Source organism: Camponotus vicinus, unplaced genomic scaffold (assembly GCF_025532165.1).
Source record: "Camponotus vicinus isolate PSW18456_S1 unplaced genomic scaffold, iyCamVici1.0 SCAF_8, whole genome shotgun sequence".
NCBI lineage: Eukaryota > Metazoa > Arthropoda > Insecta > Hymenoptera > Formicidae > Camponotus > Camponotus vicinus.
In genome coordinates this window covers 16,430,386-16,442,697 of record NW_028141980.1, presented here as the reverse complement: position 1 = coordinate 16,442,697, position 12,312 = coordinate 16,430,386, and the positions used below count along the sequence as shown (strand labels likewise).

At 32.1% G+C, this 12,312-nt stretch overlaps 1 protein-coding gene across 2 annotated transcripts in view; it reads right to left on the bottom strand.

Annotated features, from left to right (window-relative positions):
* LOC145976216 (uncharacterized) overlaps positions 1–12,312 on the bottom strand; it is a 94,447-nt gene that overhangs the window by 7,493 nt on the left and 74,642 nt on the right. For both annotated transcript variants that reach the window (XM_083107257.1, XM_083107258.1), the window contains one exon: positions 780–857. In XM_083107257.1, the coding sequence (XP_082963383.1) occupies positions 780–857 (78 nt within the window). The remainder of the gene's footprint in view (positions 1–779; positions 858–12,312) is intronic.

Sequence of the window (12,312 nt, the reverse complement as noted above, 5' to 3'; positions counted from 1 at the left end):
CTCTTTTTCTCTCTTTCTCTCGAAATTCCTCATAATTATAAACTATATTATAAACTATATTTTTAATTATAATGACCAATTTAGAGAGAGGAAGAGAGAGAAAGAGAGAGAGAATCATAAAAATATTTTTGAAAGAGTCTTACAAACTTCTTTCACAAGTTTAGCTTTCTATAATTTTTTTAAATGATATACATATGAATATCTTTATCGTCGATTCACCAAAGTTGCTGTGCTCGAGACGAAGAACCGCTTAATTTTTGGAGGATCAAGAATTGAAAAAAGCAACTCTTTCGAAAAAGATCTTAGAAATTTAAGTTTCCTTCTCGAGCAAATCTCGACTCTTTTTCTCTCAAAATTTCTCATAATTATAAACTATACTTTTAATTATATGTATTTAGAGAGAGAAAGAGAAAATCATAAAAATATTTTTGAAAGAATCTTACAAATTTTCTCCACAAATTTAGCTTTCTGTAATTTTTTTGTAAATTATTTTATTAATAAATTCTTTTTTTAGGCGAGATTATTGAGGAAGATCATAAACATCTTATAATCGATATGCAAATAAAGATATAAAGATTTTACTAATTAAAGATTTTATTAAAGATTTTTATGCATGAAAAGATTCTCAAAATAAAAAAACGCGAACACTGTTATTCTGCAATCTTTCTTAGCGTATAAAATTATCGAAACGCTCGACAATGATCAGCCAAGTTAGTGGCTAAAATTTAATGAAACTCCTACACGAGATGAGTATGATAAAATATAATTTCCGAACTTACTGGAAGTGCCTTCATCCTTTACGTCCTGGACAATCCTTCGAACGCTCTGCGTAAATTTGCCGACGAGATTGGTGCTGGCTGAAACATACAGTGCTCGATTTAAATCGCTGTCCTGGTATACATACGATAGATGTAACATCTTGCAATTTTGAATTAAACAGAATCGTTCAATGGTAAATGATGAATAGCATTATAAAGTCAAATTCGCAGGCCCTTCTTTCGATCGCGTTGGATAAAGACGCGCGGGAATAATGGATGAGATTCATACACCGTGGGTACAAGAGATGTAAAAGTAAAGATGTAAAAAAACTGTTTTTTCTGAGAAAAACATATCTTTCTCATTATTTTTTTAAATATAATATTACTTTTTCTTTATATTTTTTACAAATATAATTAAAAAAAGCTAAAGTTCTCTTGTATTTTTAATTTATCATTTTTCGAAAGTAATTTAATGAACTAATAAGATTTTTGCGGCAAATTACATCAAGCATCGATGTGATTCCGATTTTCAATTAGATGCATAAGAAAAGTTTTTATTAAAAATTATCGGAATTACGTCGTGTTCGGTATCATTTTAATCGCAAAATCTCATTAATTCTTTAAGATTACTTTCGAAAAAAAATTAATTAAAAATAAAAGAACTTTAATATTTTCCTATTATGTTAAATTAGCGACTCGAACGAAAGTATATTATTGAAAAAAATTAAACTGTATTTTTATATCTATAATAAAGGCAATTTATTCGAATTAAATCTTTATTTGTTTTTGGATTTATCTAATTAAAAATAGTCATTATATAATTTTAAAGTCAATTGAAATTTACATTTAAAACAATTTAAATAATAGATTAATTCAAAACATCTAAAAATAAAAAATAACGAAAAATCAACTTGCAACAATCAAAAAATAAACAAATATCGAAAACAAAAAAAACAAAATTTTGCAAAAAAAATTAAATTTAAAAAAGACGGGGCTTGTTTTTTTTAGAAAAAATCCATATTGTATGAGAAAAAAAAAACATTTTGTTTCTTCTTCCAGTTACAAGAGAAGGAAATCTCTCCTCGCGAGCTGAGAACTCGCAAACGTCACTCGTTGCATCCGGAAAGTAGATGACTTGACGAGGAATACCAACATCGCGTCGCCCGCCCGTGTCGGGCGACATAAAGTGCGACGGTGCGGAAGAGCGGGCTAAAGCTCCTTACTCGTAAAACACGGGATTGTTCTTAAAGCAGCCGTCGAAGCGGGCCTTTAAAGCGATCGACCCCGCCCGAGTCGAGTTCAAGCGAATGCACAAGCCGTTGTTATCTGTAACAATGGCTCTCTGCAACTCTTCCTTCGCGCGTGTGTAAAAAAAAAGAGGAGCCGGCGGTTTTCACCGTCTTTCCGCGATAAATCGCGAGAGAATGCGGGTCTTTCTCATCTCTGACGTAATGGACCGCTTTATCAAGCTTAATCCTTTCAAGCGGCCGGCTTAATCTCTCGCGAGCGAAGGGACGTCATACCAACTACAATACTCTAATTTCCAAATAAAGCTTGACTGATTAAACGCCAGACTTGTACTGTCCATATTTACGTCGGATGCATTACAAGTAGTTTATTATCTCGATTGGATTCAGGAAAAATAAAGAAAAATTATCTGGGTTAATTAAATGCAAATTATTATTTTTTTATATATTGTACATTTTTCATAATATTTTCATAATATATTAATAATATATATAATATATAAGAATAATTTTTTTATACATTATATTAAAAATATATATAATATACATTTTTAATTATATATATATATATATATATATATTTTTTTTTTTTAAATAATAATATATATTTTAATAAATATTGTAAATATATATATTTTTAATAGTATAGTAAATAAATTATTCTTTCACATTTCTAGCATATTTCTAGCTTTTGTATTATATTACCTTTATAATAGGTTGGTATGAATTAATCTCAAAAATCTTCTCAAGTTCTATTGAAGAAGCTTTTCGTTAGTTCCGTCATTACTTGTGGACAACTTGGTTATTGTATATCTGTGAGATAATACGCATTGTAACGTTGTTACAAGTAACGTGAGAGTGTATTCTACACAAAGTTCTCACTGTCTTCCGCAACATTTGCCTCGCGGAGAGTTCCGTTTATTATATTTTGTCTATTCGCTGAAGAGCCGTTTCATAAGTTGCCAACCGACGAACGTCAACATGATAATGCTGTGTGACTCTCTCGCCCGAGAGAGATTTCCTCGCGGTATAAAACGCACGAAGCTCCCCGCAATCCTCTTTTACGGTTTGCTAAGTCGTTACAAAGTCAAAGCTCCGCATTTCCTGCATCCCTCACTCAACGCGTATAACGTGTATCGTGCGAAAGTTCATCGCGGTAAAGTAGTGAATTGCGCCCCGAGAATCTCGGTTAAAAAAAGAATCTCGCCTATGCAGTTACTCTAATTAATCTGAGCACGAATTTTTTCTGAAAATAATTTGCTTGGCGAAAATTTTTCATGGAGAATATTTTCACGTAAAATGAAAAAAAAAATAAATTTTTTTCAAATATATTTACACGCTAATCAATCACATTTGCCGCAGCTGAAGAGTGAAGTTCTCGTGTCAAGGTTGCGACACGATTTTTCGCCGAAATACTGAGCTTCGTAACATCCGTTGTGTTCGTTAGTACAGAATTGCCCGTTCGAGCTTGGCTGAGTGCCAGTTTGTGTGTAAGACATCTTATACAGCTGTATTATAATCCGCCCTTTACGATGAGAGTTCGGTCTAGGAGAACGATAAATAGACCTGCTTTAATAGCGATACTTCGACATGGCTTTTTTTACGACAAAACGATTATTCTCGTTATAGTAGAGGAGAAATAAATTATCCTCCATATTCCGTCCCACTTAACCGTCCGCCATATAATTATTATGCCGTAATAATTTCATTTACGCCAGAAACACTCTATATTTATTATATATAAAAGTGCCTCATTTTTATCAAAATTATTAATGTAAGAATTTTCTTTTGAAATTATAATTTTATAAAATAAAATTTCGTATAATAGATATACTTATAAATAATTTTATAAATGTGTATTTATTATATGAAATTTATTTTACATAATTATATAATTTAAAAAGAAATGTTAAATTGATTTATTCTAAACATTTATTTATATATTTCTAAGTAAATTTATAAATATATAAGTAAATAATTTTCGGGATAAATTCAATATTATACAGAGTAAACATTAAAAATATGTCAGAATAAGTAAATAATAAATAATTTTTAAATTTCTCATTCGTAATGCCTTTGGTATATTAAGAGAAAAATTCTTTTTTAGAAGCTTCTAAGTTTACTTGTAATCTCAATAATAATAATCTCGACAATAGCAAGGAACGCAATTTGCCTCGGCGGTCAATTACACGAATAAACGAATAACGTTCTCATTTTCGTTTGCATTTAACTACGACGGTTTTTAGTTGCGAATGCATTCACGGCATCATCATTCGCCGACAAAAGAGTGTTATCTGGTCTCGTTAAGATAATATGATTTGCACGTCGCCGAGAAGAAGCTGGCTGGCAGCCAACTTGTAAAACGCACCGTAGACTCGCGCCATCTTGCCCTCATAATCCTTCGAATTACTTGGTAATTACATTTTGTCGACTCGCAGGAGACTTTAGTAGATTCGAATGGAGTTTCCAAATGAAATCTCGAGATACATATTGAGCGATTGTTTCTTTTTCTCCCTTGAAAAAACACTGGAGATGTAAATCATTTTCTTTTTATACAAATAATTTAAAATCGATTTCTTGATTCTTGTAATCTATTATTTTTTTTATTTTTCAAGTTTTAATAGCTCTCTTTTAATCGTTGATTAAATCTAAGTGCACCCCTGTATACTTATTCGCGAGCATTAGTCGGCAGTAGTAAAGATGCGTTTATGATCCGCCATCACGTTTATGCGAACTGCATAATTTCGAATAAATATAAAAGAGAAATGAATCTTATTCAATTTATATTAAAGTATCCTATAAAATCTTCCATTATAATTTCAATAATAAAGGTATGTTCAGGATGTTTATTTAAATTTTGTAAAAAAAAAATACTCTGAAAATTTCCTGATTTTTCAGATTTTTTCTTCAACGTTCCAGGTAAAGAAAACATTTTAAGAAATTTTTGGATGCAACTTTCTAAAATAATTTCTTTTATTGTATGATTTCTCGACTGTATGGTTTTTTATTGTATGATTTTCCCACTCATACGAAAGAAAAAATAAAGAGCCACTTAAGTTTCAAGTGCTAGATTTGAAAGTGTACGGAAAGAAAAACTGAATATAACTTTCGTAAAATAAATATTTTTCATGACATTTTTAATTTTTTGTCATTAAAAATTGCAATAAAAATATTAACTGCATATTCTATATTTTGTTAAGACATTGAATATATAAATATAGAGAGATAAATATATATTTATTATATAACATATTTTAAACACATAATTTATAATTAGCGATTGGCTACAACAAGGATAAAATTATCAAAGACAAAATTAAAAAAAAAATCCCTGAATCCCAATAAAATTCCATGAGAATTCCTGATTTTCCCAGATAAAAAAAATCCCTGAGAATTCCAGATTTTTCATGTTTTTCCAAGGAATAGACGTAAATCGTAAAATCGCGAAACACACATGATACCGGCGATGAAGGAATCTCCCGAGCTGCTTACATAACCCAATTCCGGTTTACTGCGACAGCCCTTTCATCACATTTACGTACAATTTTCCAAATCGTCATGACGCCGTCGTCGACTCTCTTTCGAGAGGACTTGCGTCAAGTCACCCGCAGGGAGTCCCCCGAAAAGCTCCAAGTCCTATACTCATTCGGTATTTCATACGAAGCGCGTCAAACCGAGGCGCGAGGGGTTTCCGTCCATGTCGTCCGGCATTTGTATCCTGTCGTGCCTTTTCCAGCGGTTGGATAGTCTCATTGGAATTCAGAGCGCGCGCGTGTCTCCTACGTGGCTCCTCCACGTTATGCAAGCCCGCCGCTTCTTCGATCACGAGGCGCCGCCGCGATATATCCCGTGGAAGTGGCCGAGAGAAGGCTTTTTCCGTTCGGTGTCGGGCCGGATGCCAAAATGCAACAAGCGCATTGTCGTTCGATTGCACGAGGTAACTCGTTCGCTAAGTGAATTGTCGTTCTCCCATTCCCCGATGGTTCCAACGAAGTCGTTGCCTTCCCGAACGAGCTCTCGTTATCCCCTAAATTTACGCCAGCAAATCCACCGATCTGTATCGCGATCGAATAAAAATAGGGAGAGATATTTTCGTATCTTGCTTCACCAGGATTTTCGTAAATTCGAAAAATGACCTCTCCAACTCTTGCTCTCTCGTCGAATTCAGTATGAGAATATACATACGTTTGAGAATAAATATTTTGTTATAAATAAACGAAGAGATAAATATGAAACAGTAAGGAGAAAAAAAGAGAAAAAATGCTATTGTAATTAAATTTATCGTAATTAAATTTCAGGAATAAATTAATAATAAAATGACGAGGAGGCGAAAAGGCAATAAAGGGGTAAAGCTCGTCAACATAGTTGAAAACTAATTTCGCTCCATATATAACCGCCATAATGCAATTCGCAGTTTATCGTTTATTTTAACGATCGCCAAAATATTCCCGCGATATACGATGTGAGAATTTATTCTTCCTGTCTGCGCGATGAATTTTCGCGCAATAATCCACGAGGAGACAAAAGGCGTGGGAACGACTTGACTTGCCGCGCGATGAACGTTATTTCTCGAGGTCTCCCTAATAGTCGTAACCTTCTGACGAAGGAGAATGCGATCGTTAAGAATGCCCGTAAGAGGAGGGTAACTCTTCAGACTTTCAGGATCTTTATCCTGAAAGCCGGAGCTTCGCATCAGTCTCAAGAGATAGTTAAGCTTGTGACCGCAAGCGTTTCGTCGCTATTCTACCTCTGGAATTGCCCAACTTTTGCGGAAAATCGTGGCTATTCGAGGTCGGATTTCTTGTTGCAACTGCTGCACGCGAATTCGCGCAGGTCATTAACGGAGGATCTAGCTAGATAGTTTATCTTGGTAAAGCCACGTACACGTAATCGCACATCATATCGTAAATAGTTATTATAGCTTTGATATTATATATGGCACTATCTATTACGTATTAAACGAATGTACATATGTATATAATATAATACTATAAAAATTGTGATATATATTTTTATTTTTCAGACATATGAAATTTATATGTAAAATATATAAAAGAAACAAAAGAAGAATTAAATTGTGTATGTGTAATATTTTAATTTATAATTATATAATTATATAATTAAATGTCATTGTTTAATATAATTAAGTGTAAATAAAAATTTTTTTATATATATATGCACAATTAAATTGAAAAGTTTTGGAGAAATCATGAAAGAATGTTATTAATATTGGAAGGAATGTTCTTAGTATCTTCGAGTTTTATTTGGAAAATAAATTTGCGAAATATTAATCATACGTCAATCAATTATTATATAATCATATATTATAAATAGTTATTCATAACATTAATATTATTACGTATTAAATAAATGTGTGTTTGTTCATATGTAATACAAAAAATTGTGTGATATATTATGTTTCAAATATTAAATTTATACATGTATAAAAGAAGCAAAAGAAGAGTTTGATTGTGTGTATAATATTTTAATATAAATATCATTGTTCAACACGATTATATACATAAAAATATTTTTACACCCATACGTATAGTTAAATTGATAAGTTTTGAACAAAAAATAATGAAAAAATATCATTAGTATATTGGAAGGAATTTTCGCAGTATCTTCAAATTTTATTTGCAAAGTAAATTTACGAAGTATTTAATTGAATGGAAAAATAGCTATATTAAATTCCCCAAGTATCAGAATGTAATTAAGAGTCTTATGAAGGATCTAAAACCGTCGTTACTAATTTACGATAGTATTTAATGATTATTGGACTATTTCCTACGACGAGCTCTATATATCTTAAGCTTCTGCGGAATTAAAATACTATTCGATTATACACAATTAAAGTACAACGTCATAGGGTATGTCATCCATTATGGAGAAGAAATCATTGCTAAGGAAGATTCATTTCCGACTTTACAGACACCACCCTCGAGCGTAGATACATTTTCATTGTGTCCACGCGCTATTGAGGATCGGTAAACCGGATTTTTCGCCGATAAGACTGGCGTCGGTGCTGTTAGAGCGACTAGGATATGGATGGATGCACAGGCGGATTTCGCTACACAGATCAAACGTATTGACCGCATCTCTGCGGTTTTCTCGATGCGCGAATGTGCACGTGTGTGTCTCTGTGTATGTACGTGTAAGCTGGATTATACTGTGCTTTTTCGCCGACAACAAACTATTGCTAATGGAAAGCATCGCTTGATTGAATGTCCGCACGGGGAACAACAAAAGATCGGAATTATCATCTGAATTGAATGAAATTATGATTACGTTATTATACGATGATGACAACACAAAGCAACCGTTGTTTATTTTCCTGTTCGATTGCATAATATAAATGTCATCTTTAGAATGAAAGGAAGCCCCTGATACTTTTGAAGATGATGCATTGAAATACGAAGCTACAAAATTACTATTTCCTTTTGTCTAAATTCTTCTGTCATTTTTTCTAGATAGACAATGCGTTTAGTTTATACAAGCGTATACACTTAGTTATCTTTTTAAAATAAAATTTAAAATAATATTTTAATGTTTAGATAATATTTTATATAATTTATATAATTTAGATAATATTTTAATAGAGTTGTAAAAAATATTTCTAATAAAAGTTATTTGTTTAAAAAAATCTATATATATAATGTGTATGACAAACAAAAATTTTTACTTATTATTATTTTCTTTAATGTCATCTATGTCAGTTTTTATTGGAGATACTTAGTTTCTCTATTCATAAAAAAATTCTAAAAAAAAGACAATATCTTATGGACAATTATTGAAAATCTCACTTTTTTACATATTACATATTCGAGTTTGTCATAAAATACTTTATAAAACTATAATAAAATAGATATATTATTCCATTTTAAAAATAAAACTGTCTCATGGGCAATATTTAAAAAAGGATAATTTAAAATTTTCGTTTGATTCGTTAAAATAACTTTTATTCAAAAAGAAATATATTTTTATATCTCTATTATTGAAAAATAACTGAATATATACGCTTAAAGCAAATACCGTAAAATTGGTTGGATATATATATTCTTATAAAATAATATAAAATATTATATTATAAAAAATATATATTTAGTTAATATATTTTATTATACATTTTAAACAGCTACGTTCGTAAAATAAATAATAAATTTCACCCTCTAAAACTTAGGGAAAGTTGTAGTAGGCAAAATGCTCGTGGACGCGTTGTGTTCCCCTGGGGGAGAGTCGCAGAGGGGTTGGCGAGAAAACGGACGCGGAAAAAGGTAGCGGGAACGAGCGAAAAGCGCTATCCGGTCGATGGAAACCTTTCAGCGTTTTCACGTAGAAAGTTCCTGTCGGGGAGAGGTGCGCTGATGCGCTCGGGAATCCCGCTATTTCTCGTTACAGGGCGAAAAACTGTACTGTACACGCACGCACACGCGATACATGCATGCGTGCACACACGCGACTCCGTGGGCTAAGTAACATCGCGTCCGTATTGCGTCGAGTTAAATTTTCGTTTACGCTAAGAGCTCGGCTGGAAAATTCAATTTCATTCCTGCTTCGGCGCCGCTAATTGAAAGTCACGTTAGGGTGCGTCAATCGCGAATGCACACGCCACCCATTTGTCAATCCTTTTCATGTCGATGTCGTGCAATTGACGATTATTCGAGAAATTGTAATTTGTACTACAACTCCAATCATTTTAATTAATCAAGCGCTTGCCTTGTTTATTATTAGCACTTTATATACCTTTCTAAAATTTATATATTTTATTTTTTTTATAAAGAAATCTTTGACGAAGATTTTATTTAGAATTTTAAAATCGAGGAATTTTGCACATCTCGAATTTTCTAATATTTCCATACATCCACTCTTTTGGAAAATAAATAATTAAATCTATAATGATCCATATTTTTAAAATATTTTTGTATTCTCTAGTAATTATTTCGTCTTCCAACAATCTTTGTATATTTCGAAACATCAGGATTCCATAAAGCATTGAAAAAAACGCGCTTAAAAATCCGCATCAAAAAGAGATTAACGCGCTTGAAACTGGAGATGGGCGTGATAAAAATTCAGAGAACATTTCCTAGCTCGTTATAAAACTTGTGACTCATTCCGGATGATCTCTCTTCTACGGGTTCAAGGACATCGTCTGCAAAATTCGCTGAAAAAAATTTCGATACGCGGAAATCGAGTGGCTCGATACAGAGAGAATAACTTGAGCCAAGTCTCGCTTCATTTAACGAGAACTCGGAAACTGTACGTTTGATCTCGTCTCGTCTCGTCTCGATTGAAATTCCGACGCAAAACGATCGCCCGAGGAGTCCGGCTTGATCGTTAAGAAAGTTCCGCGGGAGTCACGGATTTATCGGACAGATTCCACCGGGTGGTCTACGTGTCGGGACGTGGGGCAGAAGTAGATAAACGAGAGACGTCTGATACATCGCCTCGCCCGATATTTCTTGCCGGTCGGTCCACGCAGCCGCGTCTTGATGACCTCGAGGGCCCCCGAGCGACGAATTTATTCGAGATCCCTAATGTTCAAAACACTTCGCACAGCCCGAGGCTCCAGGAATTTACAATATAACTTGGATGAATACGAATTTTACAACTACGAATATACGGGAAAGTATGAGAAAGTATGAGAAAGATAAAAAATTATTCGTGAAAATATTGAAAATTTTCGAAAACTTAAAACTTGTTTTGAGTGAATATTTTAATAGTAAAAAATCTCTCGTTTTGTATTGTCTTGTTTCAATTTTTATCTAATATTAAACAATTTTTATTTAAAATAATATTTAATATAATCTCCTTATGAGATAATTATTAAGATAATTATTACTATTTATGCCATTCGTATTTACTTCCCAAAACACTTCCTAAAATATATGTATATATTCATTGTTTTTATTAAAAGAGAGAGGTAGTTGCATACAATAATATCAGAATACAGACGTGACTCACACAATCAGAGAACCGCGTACATGTACTATATACACAGTCTTTTTGTAGCTAAAGAATTATAAAATTTTATATTATTTATTTTGTTTATTATATTAATTATTTTTAAATTTTTTATTTATTAAATAAAATTTTTTAGTTTATATATAATAGTGATTTTTTTCTCATTTAATTTAAAAATATACATATTTTTTCTAAATCAATAATCTTGACAATCTTAATCTTCATAACTAATTAAAAATCTCGCCTTAATTTTCTCAAATTTCAAGACAAGATAAAATAATATCAATAAATTGTGAAATCTCCCTAAATTGAGAAATAAAACATTATCACTATCATCAGCTGATGATATTTGTGAATCACGATATCAATTACGCTGCATATGTAACAAATGACAAGAAACGAATGACAGAATGACATTATCAATCTGGAGTTTCGTTTGCTCGTGCTAGAAGACGGCATTGCGTCTTCTTATACGTTCCTATACGAAGTGAATATCGAGGATCATCTATTGAATAATACCATGCACCGCGCCTACTTGATGAAATATCTGCTCCGATTCTTTTCCCTTCGAATGATATCACGGCGGAAAACCAGATTATCCGAACACGCCTCAATTTTCTTTACGTAATAGCGCACGATCTAGATAGTAGTTGCAGACAGACATGGACAGACGAAGAGAGACGCAGAAACGAGGAGAAATAGAATTATTCATAGGATGAATAATTTTGTTATTTTCCTAAGATATGTATTTCTTTTTGCTTCTTTTTTTCAAATGAAAAATTTTAACAAATTTATATATTTATATTGTATAGTTTTTTACGTTTATTAAAAATTATTAAAAAAATTATTTATTGAAAAAGTTAAACTTGTGAAGATTCCCTGGACATGTTTTCTCATCCAAGGAAATTTATGAAAAATATTGGAAATTTATGAACAATTTTGAATTTATTAAGAAATAACAATTTTCTTAACGATATTAAAACGAGAAATTTATAAACGACTGATATTATCGATATTCAATGTCTGTCAACACGATTTTGTAATAATAGAACCGAAAATTACTTCTCTAATGCATAAGACACGCGACGCTATAACGATGTCGACGTGTATTCCCTGAAGAAAAATTTCTATCCTCTCAACGCAAAAGTGAATTTATAATTTCTCCTCGCTGGAGATATTGAATTTCAATCCTGCTAACATGCGACGCCGCCAATTTGCCGGAATTTTTTTCCAGCAATATCGGAAAAGCGCGACGTGAAAGAATCCATTTTCAGACAAAATAATGTTGAACAATGATACGATAATATTTTTTTACGAGTAACAAATTATCAAGTTTAACACACACA